The 20,384-nt window shown below is 37.3% G+C and overlaps 1 protein-coding gene across 8 annotated transcripts in view; it reads right to left on the bottom strand.

The window, feature by feature from the left end:
- Window positions 1–20,384, bottom strand: part of RAPGEF2 (Rap guanine nucleotide exchange factor 2) — a 197,861-nt gene that overhangs the window by 12,824 nt on the left and 164,653 nt on the right. For 7 of the 8 annotated variants that reach the window (XM_062610149.1, XM_062609911.1, XM_062609991.1 and 4 more), the window contains 13 exons: window positions 20,154–20,261; window positions 19,859–20,062; window positions 19,668–19,776; window positions 16,717–16,963; window positions 13,288–13,445; window positions 8,563–8,803; window positions 7,942–8,325; window positions 6,157–6,368; window positions 5,948–6,071; window positions 5,309–5,332; window positions 4,044–4,267; window positions 3,052–3,237; window positions 1,146–1,298 (listed from right to left, as the gene is read on the bottom strand). In XM_062610149.1, coding sequence (XP_062466133.1) covers window positions 1,146–1,298; window positions 3,052–3,237; window positions 4,044–4,267; window positions 5,309–5,332; window positions 5,948–6,071; window positions 6,157–6,368; window positions 7,942–8,325; window positions 8,563–8,803; window positions 13,288–13,445; window positions 16,717–16,963; window positions 19,668–19,776; window positions 19,859–20,062; window positions 20,154–20,261 — 2,374 coding nt within the window. The remainder of the gene's footprint in view (window positions 1–1,145; window positions 1,299–3,051; window positions 3,238–4,043; window positions 4,268–5,308; window positions 5,333–5,947; window positions 6,072–6,156; window positions 6,369–7,941; window positions 8,326–8,562; window positions 8,804–13,287; window positions 13,446–16,716; window positions 16,964–19,667; window positions 19,777–19,858; window positions 20,063–20,153; window positions 20,262–20,384) is intronic. The other variant, XM_062610068.1, reaches the window with a different exon arrangement.

Here is a 20,384-nt window from a genome sequence, read left to right as displayed (position 1 = left end):
CCATGCCAAGTGCAAGGTCCTACACCTGGGTCGGAGCAATTCCAGGCACAGCTACAGGTTGGGCAGAGAAGAGATTCAGAGCAGCCCTGCGGAGAAGGGCTTGGGGCTGTTGGTTGATGAGAAAATGAACATGAGCCAGCCGCAGTGTGGGCTTGCAGCCCAGAAAGCCAACTGTATCCTGGGCTGCATCAAAAGGAGCGTGACCAGCAGGTCTAAGGAGGTGGTCCTGCCCCTCTACTCTGCTCTTGTGAGACCTCACCTGGAGTATTGTGTGCAGTTCTGGTGTCCTCAACATAAAAAGGACATGGAACTGTTGGAACAAGTCCAGAGAAGGGCCACGAGGATGATCAGGGGACTGGAGCACCTCCTGTATGAAGATAGGCTGAGAAAGTTGGGGCTGTTCAGCCTGGAGAAGAGAAGGCTGCGTGGAGACCTCACAGCAGCCTTCCAGTATCTGAAGGGGGCTTATATGGATGCTGGGGAGGGACTCTCCATTAGGGACTGTAGGGATAGGACAGAGCCATGGGTGACATGGTTTAGTGTGAGGTGTCCCTGCCCATTGCAGGGGGGTTAGAACTAGATGACCTTAAGGTCCTTTCCAACCCTAACTATTCTATGATTCTATGATTCTAAATATCCAGTGTTTGAATAATGAGGCTGCTAGTACAATGTTGTGTATTAGTTATTTGAATCCTGAATATCTGAAACCCGCCTTTTATATACAGGTCACATCCCATCCAGATGCATGACACAGCAAATAATTCCTCTAATAGGCTAGTATGCTGTACAAAGATTTTTCAGTCCACTCATCCTTCCACTGGCAGGAAATATTGATGATGAGGATATTTTTGTCAGAAGCAGCTGCAGTGGGAGTGAACTTCTGCATCAAATCCTGTATCAAATCAGGCTATCTTTCATGGCTTTTGTTAACCATGGGCTTTCAGGTATCCCTGAAATCAGGTTCCCAGGTATCCTTTCACATATCTCACTCTGCACTGAACTTCCTGCACTGTCGCTGACTATATGTGACAAAAATAGGAGCGTCAGCAATAATTTATCCTGAGTGTCCAAATGCTTTCTCAGAAGTTCCCAAAGTCTATGAGCTTCAACAGGAAACAGAATGAGAAATATTGAATGCCTGATACCTTTCCTTGGAGAGCTCTGTGGTGAAGTGGGAGGTGAAGACAGCTGTGAAGATGCACTTGAGACTGTGTCTTCTGATTGTTTCTTGTTACGTTCCAAACTTCCTTCTTCAGATAATGAAAGAATTTTCTTTAAAGCTTGTGGGGAGTTAATGCCTTTAAATAGAATTAATGTAGGTAGATATGAAGTCCAGTAGAAATACATCTTTCTGTTTCACAATGCATTTATAGAGCAGACAGCACACACAAAAAAAAACTTTTTTTTTTTTCCTGGATATTTGTGAGTTTCTGACACCAGATTAAATGAAGCAAAATGTTTAAACCTATTCCTGGTTTAATATAGTAATTTATAGTGCTGCGTATTAGTGCAGCTGGTCTTTCATTCTGGCCACCTGAAAGAAATACTTTGTCAGAGAAAACACAATGCAGATTTGGTGTTTCAGGATGCTGCCTATATAATTATACAAAACAAGGATATGCATAGTAATGGCTACTGAGGAACCTGAACTAAATTATGTTGAATACAGACACACATACAAATCTCACTGTTTAGTGAAGGTTTATATAGTAAGAATTGAAAATGTTCTCTTGTTTCTTTTCTATTCAGAGTAGCCTACAAGGTCAAAAAAAGATGGAAAGACAATTAATAAGACGAGGTTTACAAAACAAGGCCATCCTAAAGCTGCCCTTCTGCCTTTCATTTTTGAGAACTATCTCTGCAGCAGCTTATTTTGGGAAACTAAAGAGTAAAAACATCCTAAAGATGAAGTATGATGTAGAGATCTAGGGCATCAAGAATTGTTTTCCCTCAGGCAACATGTATCCTTTTTTCTTTTTCCTTCCCCTCGAAAATTCACCCTGGGACAGTCTTTAGAGTGAAGATGGAGCTTCCCTGACAGTTTTTGCGGTAGAGGTTATTTTCAGGAATTCTACAGAATTTATCTTTGATCTGCTGGATCAGAATCCTGCTAGCAATAATTTACAGCTGCTTCATCAACATAACCTAGCAGTTTTCCAAAACAGTCCCACCATGAGTAATAACAAAGTCTATGGAGGTTCAAAGTCCTTTTAAGATTAAAGTTTAATGTTAAAATCAACAAGAGCTAGATGAATAATGAATTGTTTCTTACTTATTTTGCTGCTTCCAATGTTTCACTAGCAGCCTAAGCAGAGCACAAGTAAAACTAATAAAAAGGGAAATCAGAATTAAGCTTTTCTGAAATCACCACCATCCTGAAATTACCTTGCCAATAGGAGGGGCCGCTTATGCTACAAATACTTATTAGGAATATTATCATACTACAAGTGATATGTAAGAAGTTCTTTAATAATGCATGTACGTTCTGTACACATGCTGGGACAGATTTGGAAATCAGATTAGAAAAAATTCCTATAGTCAGTACCTACGATCAACATACAGGTAGCAATGACTGAATAACAACAATTTAAAAAGCACTAGGAAGCAGAAGCCAAAGGGACAATTCTCAACGTGAATCTTCAGGCCTACCAGTTTCAGCAAGCCTGAATTTCACATTAAATGTTCAGGTTCTGAAAGAAACACCAAAACTTCTGACACACCTCAGATGGACCACTCAAAAGCTCCAATTCACTAATCCCTTTGGAAAGGTTAAGCAAAATGCCAGGGTGGGCAGTCAGAAACATTCATTCCTTCCAGCTGCTAGTAATGGGTAAATACTTACACTGATTAAACTGACAGGGTGCTTTCCTCAATTTCTTTCTTTCCATTTTTAAAGAAAAGAATTATGCATACACACTGCATGAAGTGGCATAACCTGCTTATAAACCTACCAGAAATAAATGTCTGAATCTGATTTGATTCAAAAGGCCTCCCTGACATAAACAAACAAACTTCAGAGTATTAAACCGAATGCTTCATTGTTCCACTTACCGAATGGTGGGAGGTCTTTGACTGGCACTTTCTTGCGGGAAGGATAGAGAGATACAGCAGGGACCTGCAATGCTTGGTTTACTTTATGTTGCTGCTGTTGCTGCACTTTCTGCTGGATGCCTGCCCGAGGAGCCACTGGTGATGTTTCAGATTTTCCAGATCGCTTGTCTCCTGTATTCTTCGGCACTTGGCAAGAAAAGGGAGAAAGCGCAGAATGAACAGCAGTTAAAATATTGTGGGAGTTTCAATCTGAGCAGTGTAAAGCACTCAACTAATAATTAAAAGGTGCTTAAATTGTACAATTAATGCAGCAGGACAGCTTTACAGAGAAGATGAAGAGGGAAAGAGGTGGAGATTTAAATCCTTTCCCTCTTAATGTTCATATTTTAAATATGTACATTATCAAATGTATTCAACTCTCGTTCTCAGAATAAAACTCTCATAAATGGCTATTGTTATAGTTACCAAAAGCATTACTGGAAGTTATACTGGGCTATCATAAGGACTCCAATTACTATTTTTTGCTACCCTGAAGGAAGAGAAGGGCATAAGATACAGCATTCCCTCAATCAAAATGAAACCAATATCCAGGATAAGGTCCCTCTCTGCTGCAGCCAGGTGCAGCCCTTCAAGTGTTTCTGAAACATCTGGACATAAAGAAATCCCCTGTTCCCTCCCAAGACCAAGATATCCTGGATGACCAACTCTATTCACACCAATAGCCTGGGTACATCAGAACTGTGTGGGTCCTCCATACCCTCTGTATGGAAAAATCTAAAGAATCCTTTTGCACTTCATCATGACATCATCTGAAAGCCTCATCTCCTATATAAATGCTATGCTTCTGTATTATTAATCTCCAAGATGATTTCCTTAAGATTTAGAGATGTTTAGTACTTCAAAATAACTAGACACATCATTTCCCACCTCATTGTCTACTTACTGTTCCCAATTACTTCCGTAGAGAATACGTAACAAATGACAATGCTCACATGTGTTGGTGGCTGGCTCACACTGCAGAGACAGTGTCTGGAGGCTCTCTTCATCCATTTCCAGATCCAAGTTTGAGAGATACTGCTTTACTTTCCGGGCCATCTGAGCATCCTCATACAGTTTTTTAGCATTAAGGAAGGAGCTGCGACGGACCCGCTTTTTATGACCCCCTGTTTGTGCGACATCCAGCACAGCTGCATTCGTACTGCCCTGGCTGAGAGATCTGGAGTGAAGGGGTGCAGGAGAGAAGACAAAAGAGGGGAAAAGTATGACTTAGTCCAACACAGTATCACTTGGTAAGCATGAAACGTGCAAAAGATTGCATGAATGTCAGTCTACGGTCAAAGCTTACATGCCTCATTCCAGTAAGTCAAACAGCTATAACAGACAGAAAGATGAGGGTCAAGAAATTGTTTTACTTGGTTACAGGCACTATTTTAATTACACAAATATTTTAACCTATTCTGCTCCAACTAGGCAATATCACTTCACACATCTAGAAAAGCATTCAAGCTAGCTCTCTCACGTAAGCCAGCTACTGAGAAGACTGGAGCATTAGAAAAAGCTCATGCAGAGAGGCAATGCTGACAGAAGACTATAGCTGAGGTTTGAATTTCAATACATATACAGAAGGCATTTTGAAAACTCTCTAAATACTTTTAAAATCAGACTGTATACAAAATATGCAGCCCAGTTTTACAGAACCAAACTTCCTTGTGACTTGCAAGACTGAAGACAGCTTTTTGTTAAATAAAATGATCAGCTAGTTTATGATGAAACAAACGTCATGCACATTTCAATGTATGTATGCCTATATGAAAGCTATGCATTGTTCCTGAATTGTTAAAAGTGACGGCTGAATTGTAACATGAAAATAAGTTAATTTAGCAGATACTGTAAGTTTTAACTTTTGTATTTGTGACAGTTGCTTATTGGGGATAAGAAAGTTTAAAAGCAATTTTCAGCTGTTGCAACCTTGCCATTTTACAATTTCTCTTTTACCAAAAGTCACTTCCTTTGGGAATTTACACTGGAGGTGTGGAAGGAGAGCACCCCGCTCCTACCTACAATCACTTATAATTTACAATGTTTGTTTTTTAATGTCAAAAGCAAAAGCACTCCTGGATGAAAATGTATTGTCAGTAAAAAAGGGTTAACAAAAGAAAAAAATATCAAAGCACCAGAAAATTAGGTAGCAAGTAGGAACCAATGCAAATGGTAAGGGAAGAATGAATGTCTGTGCACGTTGTCTCCAACCACTTACCCCAAACTCCTCCATTTCTTCTTCCTGCAAGTGAGAGCCAGGAAGAGTAAAGCATGGGTTTAAGAAGAGACAGAGAAAGATCACAAGCTCAGAAAGAAAAAGACCAGACCTCAGGACAAGCAGTTCTGGAAGCCCACAAACATTAAAAAGAGCCTTGATTCGGGCATACAGTCAGATATTACAAACTCTTCCAGCTCAAATTAAGAAAAAGAGTATGCAATAAGCTGGTCTAACATGAAGCCAAAGAGCATTCACTCCCACATTTTCTAACACTGTTTCAGATACATTCCCACTTCTACTAAAGCCTTATAGCTGGCACACATCAATGTTAACATTTCAAACAGATTAATATGTGGCGTTCAAGACAGTATCTCCCCCTCCTTCCCACTAATAGAATCTTATTTTCATGAAGTAACTGGCAGCTAAGGAATAATATAAAACATCTTAATATACACTGATAAACACAAAATGTAATTGTTTCTCCAGCTTCAGAACACCACATCATATCAATAAATTGTTTGTTTACAAGAAGCAAAACAACTCATACTGCTCCAGTATAACAAGGGACACTTGAAAAGCACCTCTTGTTGATACCTAGCCTTCTCTTAGTTGGGAAAAGCTCTAAGGAATCCCACTTACCTCGTTCTGAACATTAAAGCAGGATCCATGTTCACAGACGCCATACGACCGACATGGCGTATCTCCTTCGCAATCATTCTCAGCTTCTCAAAATTGACCAAGCCCTCCACTTTTGAATCATTTCCTACAATCAGCAATTAACAACATCAGTTATCAGGTAGCAAAGCCAGTTAGTCAGCTGGTAAGAGATGACATACTTGTGCATTTACCTTCATGAAGGAATGTAAGGTCTTTTTTGATAACAGGAAACAGGGGGATAATGGGGGGCTGTAGATTTTGGCTGTTAAGGACATTACGATATTTTGCCATATTCCTAGATGGATCAAACAAGTCCTGTAGATCTTGAAACAGTTTTTCATACTTGCTTGGAAGCTTTTCCCAAGTAGTTCGGAGCCTCGCAACTGGTGCCAAATTCAGGCCACTTGAAACAAACAAACAATGCAAAAAAGTTCAACAATTGAAAGAAAAAATACATAGAAAACAACATGTTAAATTTTGTATGGGATAAATATCATATAGCCAGAATAGCGTAGCGCAACAATGTCAAAGGAACAGAAAGTGAAAACTTCCTTTTGCCAGCATGCATCATAGAACAGTGAAGATTATTTTTATAAAAGCTAGCAATACTGGAGATATCTGCATGGATGAGTAACTATAGAGAGCATGTATTCACTCTTACTACTTCGGAACAATGTTTTAAATTGATAATGATATTATAACCTAGGAGCACCTCAGGATCACCACTTATTTCCAAATTACCAGACTGGAAGAAAAAACATCTTCCACCTACATGACATTTAGGTGGTGACAGCACAGTGATCCCACCTTCTTGCTTCAATAATCCACCTGACTTTGCTGTGTCTAGATCAAATTGTTACAACAGATTCTATATATTTGAGGTTATTTTGAAGCTGTAGCTGGTACAAACTTCCCCATCACCACCTTTCATGGCATTGCCTGTATTGCTATGCATTTCTACCTATGGGAAAGTTTGGTTTATAGAATCTTTCCTTCGCGTTTTTCCTAGCAGGCAGGCTGCTTTTATTTATGAAATAACAGAGCTAAATCTTGAGATTTTCATGTCTCAGAGAGACTGACTGATTATCAGCATATTTCCTTGACTTTGGAACCTGCCACATTTGATTGAATGGGTCAAAATTAGAGGTCTGCAGAAAAAAAATAATCACATTCAATCTGCTGACTAAATGTGACACAGGCTTGTACCAGAGACAGTGATACAATTGTCATTTTAATGCAACTTACTCAAGTTTCTTCAGAAGAGGCAATATTTAGTGGTGTGTTTTGGGGTGATGTTTGGTTGGTTTTGGTTTTTTGGTAGGTTCTTTCTGCCAAATTTAGAAGGCTGTTAAAGGGAATGTGAATGTTTTAAAAAATGTGCATAAACACACATTATCCTCCTTTTCGTTCCAAAACTAAGAAAGGTTTTCTGCCTGAAATTGGCAGTGTTTTTTATATTCTTATCAAAAGAGCTTTATTTACAGCTTATTATAGGGCATCATAGTCTGCTACTATCAGAGTTCCATCCAAGAAACTACTGATACAAAGAAAACCAAGGCCAACATATCATGGCTCAATGAATTCAAGATACTGGGAACTATGCATACAATGATGAGCTCTGTTTAGGAAATTAACCCACTCATTTATGACAATGTTAGACTTTTTCTTCATATAACTGCTGTTTCTTTATCTTATCTTTAAATAAGTGCAGTAGTTTCTCTAATGCCATGTTCACCAATGACTCCTGCTTCAACACCTTCAGTGATAAGTACATAATAGTAGCATTCCAAATAATATTTCAGCAAACATTTTGATGTCATGTTCAGATTACTGGTAACTGCCATCTTTACTGGATTGCCAAGTGTTGATGTTAGCAGTATTAATTGGTTTACTCTGTTAAATACACATTTTGGTTTAGACTAACATAAGTAAGACTTTGCTTTTCACTCAGAAGTAAAGTCATTAAGGGGCAGTACCTAATGATGGCAAACATCGAGTTGAAGTTCTTGCATTCTCTGCAGTGTAGTGCTATCTTAATGAAATGCTTTATGATCTTCATCCTTTTCAGCTGGTTAGTTTCTCTTAGAATCTCAGAAGCTACCCAGAATGTTTCTTGATTTATCACCTCTTCAAACTTTTTTAGATTAGTGCAACCTGTTTTTGATTTCAGTTTAAACAAGTCATCTATGTATTCCGTGGGTTCAATATTACGGAATAGCTCAAAGTTTCTCATGGACAGTTGGGTAGCCACCTCAACAGTACTGAGCTGTAGTAGGGAAATTTGACTTTCCCTTAGTAACTCTTGAGCATCTTCATCTGAACAAAGAGTTTCTGTTTCCATGTTGTTCTTCAGGTAATACCTGTAAAAACAAAATTCAAAAAGATGCTAGATATAATATATTCAAATACTAGTGAAAGTCACAGTAATGATCAAGTTGGAATCATAGAATAAATGGAATTTCACCATGCCTAGATATTAATAAGAAGTTGCATAAAGAGCAATTTCTTTTAAAGTAACAGAATGTTAATAATTAAATAACATTTCTATTAACAGAATTTTGACTTAATAAACTGGAGCTCACAGTCTCCAGTCTCACCTGCCACTCAGTTGTATCCTGTCAGCAAGCTTGGATAACTGATCTGGAAGCCTCCTTTGCTTGATTACACCCTCAGGTGTGACAGAAACTTCGCATAGTGAATATGCATCAGGAGTTGCAGTGAGAGCAAATTCCCTGATAGCCTGGATGACCACTTCTTTTGCTGTTGTGTCTTTACTGATCATGATGTAGCGACTTTGCTGATCTGCCTTGAAAACCCTCAGAACTTGATCTGGCAAGTCTGGGAAAAAAATTACATTCAAGGTATGCAATTTAGTAAAGCACAAAGGAAAAAACAGTTGTAACAAGAAGAAGCAACAGTATCAGTTACGTTGAGTCTAGTTAAGTCTAATTACTAGTGCTATCAGTTTTTACTTTGGTATCGTTTCACATCTCTCCTTATAAAACATCTTTTTCAATTAATTTTTTTTTTTAATTAAAGACTAGTTCTATTAACAAACAGGAAAATAAATTAGGCTATTCATGGGGCAAAACAAAAATATGTTAATGTTTACAAAGTTTGGACAGAAACACTCACGAGTACTCTGATTTTCACACGTATTGAGTCCTGGTAAATTCCATTTTAGTCTGAGGAAAATCAAGGACTCTACCCTATAGACTGACATGTAAGAACCTTAAGCAAATCAGGTGATAGGAGTGTCAATCTTCCTAAGGGTGTTCTTAAGACAATAGACTCATTTGCCTAAATATGACACTCAACCCTGGTGCCACATACAAAGGGAAGGTGTGTACATGTAAGTAGCTAGAAAGGTGCATGTATAATGGCCAGCATGCATGTATACACAGATAAACTGCAACAGTATTACTGCATGCAAGTATTTAATCATCAAAAATATTCTATCCTTGATACACCTTTATTATTATGATTTCAATGTAAGTAACAGACTGAAAACTTGCTCTTTATTTCTCAAAGTGTCTGATGACAAGAAACTTTCAGTGAATACCTACAAGGCAGCTGCTTTTAGGAAGTCTGGGAAATTAACAGCCTAACTCCACCTGTTGGATTTGGCATTTCGATAAGCTATAAGGAAATATCAAATCCACATATATTTTGATATTTCCATTAGTGTATGGAAATCAAGACCCATTAGCCAACTGAAGTTGATATAATTGTATTATTTAATAAATAAATAAATAGAGCTAAAATTGTACAGCTACCCACCACTGGATTTTTTACAATAAGGTATTTTAAACTGACAAATACTTTCAATTAATTAAATTTCTTCCCTCTGGTACAAATAACCTTTTCTAGTTTTGTGTGGCATGACATCTAGTCATTATTCTTTCTTTAATAAATATATTTTGAAAAAAAAATTCCTTTTTTTTTGAGATCATAAAGGTCACACAAACAAGAAAATAGGGAAGAATAGAAAGTCTTCTGAATCTACAGCCAAAGAATTATCATTATGAAAAAAAACACTGAAAAAACAACTGCCAGATGAAAACATGCTCTCTGATACAACCACAGTCTTTTCTTACACGACCTGACTGTGCATAACATGTATTCAAGTTACTACAGAAAATCTATTCAGAAACAGAAATCTTGTGACAAAAGAACAAAAATTAGTGTCTTCCCACTGCTGCTGCATGTCTCCAAAATAATCATTTGGAAACCATTAAAATTAATCTCTCAGATAGGAATTGATCTACATGCCACAACGGCTGCTTAAGTTTAAATATATCAGTTTACACATTTCACACAACTAAGCCTGTAACTTTTAAGCTTACAGTAGTATTTTTGCAGCTTGAGAAGCAGTAATACTGAAACACATTAAAATTACATTGATGACTACATCATCAGCTACAGATAACAGGTATCAATACAGGCGAGTTTTTAGTCTTTTTGTAAGTTTTTGAGTCAAATGTGCAAATAGCTTATAACCAGCAAGCTAATTTTGCCTTTATCACCAACTGTACTGAAGGACCCACCTTCCTTCAGTAATTGGTTGAAGAGAGATACAAAGCAGCACCTGAAATAATTTCTACATTCTTTGGTATCTTGAAGAAGGCAGACTCCAAAGACACAGCCTTTCAGAGATGTTAATAAAAAACAGAGAAACCACTCTCCAGTGGTCTCTTATTGCCTCTTGCTGTTACCAAAATACTTGCCACTCAAAGAAATGCTATGAAGGTGGGAAGCTACTGTAAACAATACCAAGGTGAGAACTTGCTTAACACTCCCAAGAAACAAATGCTTTCTATAAGGAGAAAATAACCTGCTCTGCTGGATCACTGAAGTTAGCATGAAGAAACGCAGAGAACAGCAAATAGAAAAGTATTATCTTTGCACTGTATTTTACCATCCAATTTCTCAGGCTGCGTACCTATCAGAGCTGGTAGCAAAAGCATTATAGAGAACACAGAGAAGTCTGCTAGCAGTTGAAATGATTACAGCTATAGCAATGGTAGCAAGAAATTCAGCACAATAATTCTAAAATAAAACAGCACTTTAGAATTGTAATCACCTCCCTTCACTACTTTTCAAAGAAGGAAACTGGAGTGGCAGGCTGAATAATGCAATGCTGTATCAAAAGCATCTAGTCCCTCAGAAAGCTTGGGGGGGGGAACCCAAAAAAGTAACAGTGACAGGCTGCTCATCATTACTCTATTATTTTGACTTCCAATCGAACAGCAAAGACAGCACAAGAGAAATCAAAGTGCTATTGACTTTATGAGCATTTAAAAATAAACCCTAAAAAGTATATTTGAAAAAGCCTGAGCAAATCAGAAGAGAAACTAAAATGACTTTTTGCATATTTCAAGCTGTTTTTATTTTCTCCTCATAAAATACCCCTCCAAACTGCCAAGTTGTATTTTGTCCTGAGGGATATCCCCCAAAGCCTCGAAGGACAGCTGTTAAACCACTTCTCCCTTTCTTCTCCAGTGCATTCAATTTCTTACAAGCTGCCTCCACCTTTCATTTAGAGCAAAGTAATAAAAGAAATTAAAATTGAAGGCTTTAATTTTTTTCCAAGTTGTGAAGTATACAAAGTTGAATATATAATTCAACTCTTCTATCTACAATGCAACCATCCCTAAGGCATATTAAGGTATATGTCTTTTATTTTAGTCCCGCTTTCCCCTCCTTAAGGAAAAATTATACTTGTGAATTGCTTTAAAAATATTCAGTGTGTGGAAATTTGCCAAATTTTTAGCAAAAAAAAAAAAACAACTTTTTTTTATAAATGATAAAGCTCAAATTACTTAATATGTTTTCTATAAAGACAATGTGAAAGCAGTTATTAACACTGGAGCAACAGCATTACACCATTATTTATCTCCTTTCCTCAAAGCAAACAGTAGATCATCATTCATTTGTTAAATTTATCCAAACTCCATCTGTGACTGAAGGACCTTCAGACCTGTAATGGCTTTCCTTCTCAATTAATGGAGTTTGTTCAAGCTGTGGGAGACAGTGATGCCCACAGCTCTGGAAATTAGCTGTAGTGTTGTACTCAGTATTAGGGGTACATTAATTACCTAGAACTGTCTGGTCTAGGTAAATGGCAAGCTGGAGAAAAGAATCTTCACTCATTAATAGCTAAAGTGATGAAAAGAAGTTAGACTTATTGATAAAGAATATGAACACAAGGTTAGATAAAATAGGAAAAAAAAAAAAAAAACAATCTTTCCACTCTCTCAGGATCAATCTTAGGCACTAGCACAAAAATCATACATCACCTTCTTGTAGTGTTCTCTAGCCCTATATAAAAACGGAGGTGATAGTGTCAAAGTTTTGAGAATGATGATTGCACCAACTTGGCAAGCATGTAGGATGATGTTTAAGCACTGTCACTTTAGGTAAGGTTTGAAAACCCTCAGGCTCAGGAGGGCACTAAATTTTCAGCTCTACTGTTGAGTAATACTTTAAAGATTAGACTAAAATAACCAAGTATCAGTACAGCTACCGCCACCATATCCTCTTCCAGCAGCTACATTTTAACAGCAAAGATTTGGATACTTAACTCAGAGGTTTCCCACTAAGAACCTTCCTGCAGTTAGATAAGAGCCCAAATCCTAACCCCACCAGGATCTCCAGCTAAATCCTTCTCACAAGATAAGGCTCTCAAGTTTCTTGAATTCTCCCCCCTTTTTCTCCATCACTCTCCCCCATGCTTTGTTCCTGTCTGCTAAATGTGTTCATTTTTAATCCATTTCTGAATGGGATTTTAAATCACTTTATATAGAAAAAAAATGAGCATAAAGATGTAAGGCAGGGTGACTAACAGGGAACTTTGAAACTCTGCCCCTTATAGATGTGGTACAAGATCATGTAAGTCTGTTTAGAAAAAGACTGAAATGCACGTCCTGTGTCCCAGTCCAGTGCCCTCTTCTTTACTGTAAGCTAATGATCTACTGCGCTTTTTGAGAATACTGCACTCTTGCAAAGACTGATCTACCAGGGAAATAATACCAAGCAAAGCAAGTTTTATGGCCAAGAGTATTCAATCAGTAAGAGGCACTCTGTATACAACATACTTAAGTAACAGACGTCTAATATATTTGGGTAAAGTATATTGGAACAAATGCAATAAACCCTAATGCATTAGTATCTATCTGGCTAATCAGGGGGGGTTACAGCATACAGTTAATAAAAACTCACATGCATCTTTAGACTCTGGAAGTCCATAAAAAAACCCCAAACAACGAGATCAGTGAAAGGAAATTATAAGGTCAAGGGCAACAACAGAAACAGATCTTTACCTGGAGTAGTATTGAAGTCTAAGATACGATGATGAGACTGCAGTAGATCAGGATTACTGGATGACAGGGTTCCGCTGACAGGTAAAGCAGGAGGAATGTGCTTTGTTTGCCTCAGTCCCACAATGCTGTCATCTTGAGACTGGCCAATTCCAATGTCACTGTGTCCAGAAAGAAATACAGTCAAGATTTACAGACGTCCAGAGCTTGGGCTATACTAGAGATGTAGGGACTCTATATCACTACATTTTCACACTTCCAATTATCAGTACAGTAATCACTATTTAGAAGTTAAAATTCTTCAGACAACAGTGCTTGCTGTCTCACTTTGCCAGTAGCACCTGAATGTCCAAAGTGATGAGATGTGCCTGCTCACACTGCCAGAAGATCCTCATGTTCACCACTAAGCTCTGAGGAGCTGTTAGGCTTATTATTTTTTGACAATTACAAAATGTACACTCCAAGCCCCGAGAGTGATAAACACTCAAGTCCACTGAAAAAAGGTTCCTGGATTCATTCTCAATCAGAGGTTAAGTTGAATCTGAACATCTGTATTTTTGTACTTCCACATAAAGCACAAAATACTGTGACAAGCAGTGATTATCAGTTCAGCACACGGCACTTTTATTTTAAGCCACAAGCAGATAAGTCTTCACTACAACTATAAGCATTCCCAGAAACTGAAATATTGTCTTTCAAGTAGGAACTCCACATGCGAAAAAAAAACCAAGTAAACAAAACCTCCCAAAGCCCCTGAACCTCAAAGTGCTTTCTGGTGGCTCTAGACAGCTTTATTGCATATTTCATAAATGTGCCAACACCAGAATTTTCTCTAAATTAAAATTAAATTAAGACAATGTGACCCTCCCCCTTATATTAATAGTTTCATTTGCATTATGTATTCCTCTCACTTTTTGTCAGTTTGATATGACCTTATCTCTATCCTGTGCATCATTACCAAGGCAGCCTCAGTAAAGTGGATCAACTGACAAATGCTAGTTTAAAAAAGAAAGCAATTTTTCTAAAGTTCTTCTTGATTCTAAGCATTCTTATACTAAATTGGAAAGTATTTACCTTACACTCACTTTACACTATTTTAAAAACTTAAATCAGAATCTGAGCAAGTTCTAACTTATGCAAACAAGAAATGAACCCCAAAACTTTCAGACACAAATAGCAACACTAGAAAACCTCAAGTCCCATAATGATCAACTGCCCCTGCTGTTAGGTAAAATATTTTATTATGCTGGTGGCAGGAGATTGTGGTTTAAAAGGAAAGGCATTTCTGTCCCTTCCTGCATGCATTTCCTATGCAGGGAGATAGCATTAACTAAGAACTAACTTTCCTGCAAAAGGACAGAAGAGATAACAGAGAGGCAGAGGTCACTGAATGCTTATTCCTTCAAATTGCAGTATACCGTGCATCCCACTGCAGGGCTGCAAATAGAGAGGGGAGAGGGAGGCTGCTTCTTTGTCTGGGATGCAGCACTATAGACCAGGGACTCTGCTGGAGATGGAGGTGGGGGTTGTGTTTAATCCTTATTTGGAGCAACCGAGCCTACAGCCCACAAAACCACTCTGGATTAGAAGAGTAAAGAATGACAAGAGCTCAAGTGGAGTCTGTAACCAGAATAACACTTCAAGAGCTGCCTCATAGCTGGTGGAGAGGAGATTTCCCAGTAGATGCAGAGTAAATGGTGCTCTTTGCTCAGGTCAGGAAGTTACTTGACATTATTTGACTAAAAAGCAAGACTGAAGGAACGGATTACATCCTGCTCAAACTGATTCACCCGATACTGATTTAGTGTCTCACAAAGAGACAAGCTCCATCTAAGTGTGACCTAATTCCATTTTAAAGATTGGTTTTATCTGGATACATTCTGAAGGCACTGGAGACCCACAGTACTCACATTCAAGAAAAGGTGGACAGTTTCATGAGTCAGCTAGCTTATGAGATGAAGTCTTTAAATTCCTACTTTAATTAATGAGTAAATCAGCTTTTTTATCCCTCTTGATTTTTGGTATTTAAATGCATGTGAGAATAGGTGATATCCCTTAATATATGCAACACCATTAAATATTAGGGAAAACGAGATAGAATTTTCTACACAATAGGGGAAAAAAAAAGCATAAACACGACAGTCTACATACAGCTACACATCTCTATGCAGAAACCATAGACACAAACAACTGAATGTCAACAGGCTTGCAGACAAATTGCTATATGTAACGCATGAAGTAAAGCTAGCAAAAGGAGAAGAAAATAGGTCAAGTGTACTGTTTTTCTAAGTCTTACCCAAAGAGGTCCCTGCACAGAAAAAGTGCAGAAATGAGGGGAATCAGAGAAAAAAAAAAAAAAAAAAACAAGAGAATTTTATGCCAAAGTTGTGCACAATGGTGAACAAAGAAAAAAAAAAAAAAAAAATCACACCTAACAGTATGCATGGCTCATATTTATTTCAGACCACTGAAATAAAACATTCTAAAGACAAACAATATAAAGAGAAGATTCACATGTTCTCCTCTACTGAAAGGTATCGCTGCCAATTTAAGAAATATCCATTACTTGGATATAATAATGCATATTCGATTTAACCTTTTTATTACTAGTATTCTATTAATAATATTTCAGAACAGTATTGCTTTAGTTGAGAATACCTAACATTACCTTAGTTAAGCAAACTTTTATTTAAAGTAATACCAGGAAAAAGTCCTAGATTTTCAGCACAAGTGTCTTTCAGTGAATTTACATAGAATAGATTTCTTCCTCAATGGGACATGAAAAAGAAAACATAAATTTACACATCAACTACCCTCTACAATTAACTTTTCCAATTGATGCCATCTGCCTTGGCCAAGAATCAGATTCCCATAAAATCATAAAACTCTTTCTTCTATTATTTTCAACAATCCTTATCAGAATACAATTTCTAAAATGTGTTCATAGAATAAAAGATACCAGATACCGTATTTAGCTTTCATTAAAAAAATACTCAAATCTATCAACGAATCCAAGTTAAACTTCAGTCTCCCTTATGGCAGTACTCAAAATTCTGACAAATCACTGGAATGTAGATAAATTGAAATAATTTCTCCTATCAACCACTTGCAAGTAAACCTGTTTGCAGAGTTACTTTGAAATTAATTGCCTGGTATGCTTCCAGTCCCCTTAAAAGAAAACAGTAAATTACATTAAAAAGTATTTGTCTTATTGCTTTATAAGAAGCAAAATATGTCCATACTGATGTCAGGAGCTGCATTATTAGTTGCCTATGATCATTTAAATATTCAGACTAGTATCTTCTAGTATATTTTTTTAGGTGTAACCATGGTTTGCATTAATAAATTAAAAAGCATCATGACAAATTACAAGTATCGTGAAATTATTAAAATTTAACACAAAGCACATTTAAGAGGAAATATAAAACTCACTTGTATGGTTTCTGAGGCAGAATACTGATTCGAGTCTTGTCAAGTATCTTCTTTAATTTATTTCTTCCCCCAACAGTGTTGGCTTTACTTTTCTTATTTACTTTTTCTAATCCTATGACCTGCTCCACATCAACAGCAAGGTCTGGGATGGAATAACGACTCGCTTTTTTAATATCACCAATTTTAGGCAAGTGGGGAGCTCCATTTCTTTTTTCCTCTGACAACCGTGTTAAGAGTTCTTTAAAAACTACACAATACAGAAAAAGGGCAGAAAGAAAAAGAACAAAAATGTAAAAGAAAGCTCTGCACAACAGACCAGTTCAATATTAAACATTACAAAAAAAAAAAATCAATTAGGATATTCTGTCAATTCAAGCATTAAATTAATTTTGATGCAAGACTTTAAAAAACATTTAGATTTTTAAAAGGACATTCATTTTCTGTAGTATGAATCAGTATATCAATAAATCAGCCCAGCCCAGAATAGAAATATACGAGATGACCACATGGTTGCATGGATGGTGCCAACAGAAGGACTGACTTTTCAAGCTAAGGACGTTATCTTCTGCAGAATAGTAGCACATGTAAAAAGAGCACACTAGATCAAAATGAGATAGGGAATTATCTGTTTAAGAGGCCTTAAACAGCTAACTAGCAACAAAGTAAGTTATTAAGGACCAAAAGAAAAAAAAAAATATCAGAAATCAGAGGGGAAACCGCAATAGTCATAAGGAAAATATGAGAAAGTATGAGACTACTGAGACACTCTGCACATTTGATAGGGCTGTTGTGTCCATTTGCCAGATAGGCAAAAACCCCTCTCAAGCTCCCCTCAGCTTCCTACCAAAAAGGCATCTCTGAAGCAGAATACCTGAGGAATTTGTGAAGTATTTTTTCTACTGAAACTTTTAGCTTCAGAGAAGCATTGATATATTTAAATAAATCACACAACACTCAGCTGGAGATCGAGTCTCCATATATCAATGGAAAAATCATCTGATGATTTGTAATAGTAAATGAAAACTGATAATTAAACCCATGGAATTGCAGAAGTGAGGAACAAGTGCAATCAGCTAAGGATGAGTATTATGGGCTAGGTTTTACTATGATGTGTTTATTAATTTTGTTCTTAATATTCCCTTATCTCTAAAGGTGAACAACAAATAATCATGAGAATTCAAAAGCTTCAAATATGACACACAAATAAAAGTGGAGGAGAGTAATCTGAGCCAATAACTACTGTCAAATAGGCTGGAGAGACAAATCAGACACAGACTCCTGTTAAAAGAAAACGAAACTCTCTGTTTAGGATTAAGGAATACTTTAAACACTGAAAGTTACCTGTTTTAAGACTCTATTGTGTTGTGATTTCAGTATTTGCAGTAGAACAAGGTTAAAAACTTAGAAAAAAAAAACAACTTTTGAAGAAATTGTCATTTGTCTTAATATCTTTGTCCTGGGTTCAGCAGTAGCAGCCATTTTTCTCCTCCTTGGTAGCTGGTGCAGTGCAGTGTTTTGACTTTCGGCCGGGGAACAGAGCTGATAACAAGGATGTTTTGGTTTGGCCAAGGACTTTGTGAGCCTCATGCTCTGCCAGGGAGGAGGGGAAGCCAGGAGGAAGCAGAGACAGGACACCTGACCCAAGCTAGCCAAAGAGGTATTCCATACCACAGCACGTCATGCCCAGGATGTAACTGGGAGTTAGACGGAAGGGGTGGGAGTATGCAGGGTTGGAGGAGGTATGGGTCAGTGCTTGGTCAGGCTGGGGGTGCGAGTTATCAGTTGGCTGGTGGTGAGATGTTGTATTCTCTTCCCTTGTTATTTCCTTTATCATTGTTATCACTGGTGGTAGCAGTAGTGATTTGTGTTATACCTTAGTTACTAAACTGTTCTTATCTCAACCCATGGGAGTTGCATTCTTTCGATTCTCCTCTCCGTCCCTCCGGGAGTAGGGGGAGGGCAAGAAGTGGGGGGAGTGAACAAGTTGCCTGACTGGGTTTAAACCACGACAATCTTAAATATACTAAAGCAACAAAAGCAGCATAAGATTCAAAAATCTAGTGTGTGAAGGATGCTAACACAGAACTTACACATAGAGAAACAAGCAAGGCTAAACAAGTTCTTACAGATATATGAAGATATGCCTTAATCATTGAAGACAATTGAAATATTAGAATCTTTAATGCAAAGAAAAAAAAAATTCCCAGGAAAAAACTTTGACAAATGACTTTCAGAAATAGCCTAAGCATATTTAATCATCAGTTAGTGAAGTGACATCCTGTGGTAATGTTCTGCCCTACTTATTTGCAGTGAAGAACCTTATCCTGAAAAAGATATCTGGGGAACAAATCACTAAATTATACAAATAAACTCAAGTATTCTGTGGTAAAAAGCAAAGAAAACCCACAAACTATTACTTATTTATGATGCTGAGGTCCTGACCTCCTTAAAGGTTCCTTCATGACTGCTTTAGTACTTGTTAGAGGGAGAAGTGAAGCGAATAGAGTCAGAGGGTAGCAAGATTGTTTTCACCTAGCTAACAAGAAAGTTTTTATTAATCTTGTGGCATAGATTGAAAGACTATGAGCAAATTCAGCAGACAGATTGAGATCACTGATAAGCTGAAATTCCAAGAGGCTTCTTTCTTGGGAAAGGACTGTTCCATCCATAAGCATGTTTTATAAATTTGAGCTAAATGGTCACAATAGTTTCTCTTAATCCAGAAACATGCACTTGTGAGAGTTAGGTCACTTCTTCTCAGACCCTATTTATAATTTTTTTCCTCTTCAATTATGAATTAAGGTATTTTAGGACCTGCAAGCTGCTTTTTTTCTGTTCTCCCCAGTACAGATGTGTCTCAAACAAAACTATTTTAAACTGTTAAAAATAATAATTTAAGACTCCATCTAAATTAGAACAGAAATTAGAATAAAAAGTGCTCACAAACTTACCAAATAAATTGGTTTTCACAGTGATAGACAGATGAGTGTTATTTCTAAGGATTTCCATGGCTTTCGACAGCTGAATGTTTTCAAAGTTTTGACCATTCACTTCTAGTATCTAAAAATACAGAGGTAATGTTACTTTTATTGAGTGAAGAGAAGGGGGGGTGGGACGGAAGACATTTGAAAATACTACATACCTGGTCTCCACGTTTCAAGCCTGCTTCTGTAGCTTTGCTGCCAAAATCTACACTGTCAACAAAGATTCCAAATCCCTTTTCTGACCCTCCCAGCAAGATAAAAGGCAAAGGGGCTTCTCGAGATGGCTTTGTTAAGGTTATCAATCTTCTCTTAGCTTTAGCAGCACAAGCAATATTTAACAGCCTCAAATGTCCACCCATTTTCTACAAGAGAAAAGCAAATTGAGTTATATATAACAACAGCCTGTCTACTCCTTGCCATTCCACACTGTCAGGAAAAAAAAACCTCACTTACCTCCCTCTCCAAATTATTCTCAAATTCTTCCAGAAATCGAGTCATAGCAGGATCTCCTTCAAAATCATTGAAGTGATTGTTCACCCACAACAATACTACCCGTGTAACCTGGAAATTAATCAAGAATATAAATATTCTCTAGGAATAACCAGAACAGCACTAGTGTCAAGGTTTAGATTTTTTTATACTGCTCCTTAAAGTCCCTGTAAATTTCCATTGGAATCCTACATA

Source organism: Pezoporus occidentalis, unplaced genomic scaffold (assembly GCF_034315485.1).
Source record: "Pezoporus occidentalis ecotype Australia unplaced genomic scaffold, CSIRO_AGI_Poc_V1 ctg1, whole genome shotgun sequence".
NCBI classification, from domain to species: domain Eukaryota; kingdom Metazoa; phylum Chordata; class Aves; order Psittaciformes; family Psittacidae; genus Pezoporus; species Pezoporus occidentalis.
This window is presented reverse-complemented; position numbering and strand designations above follow the sequence as displayed.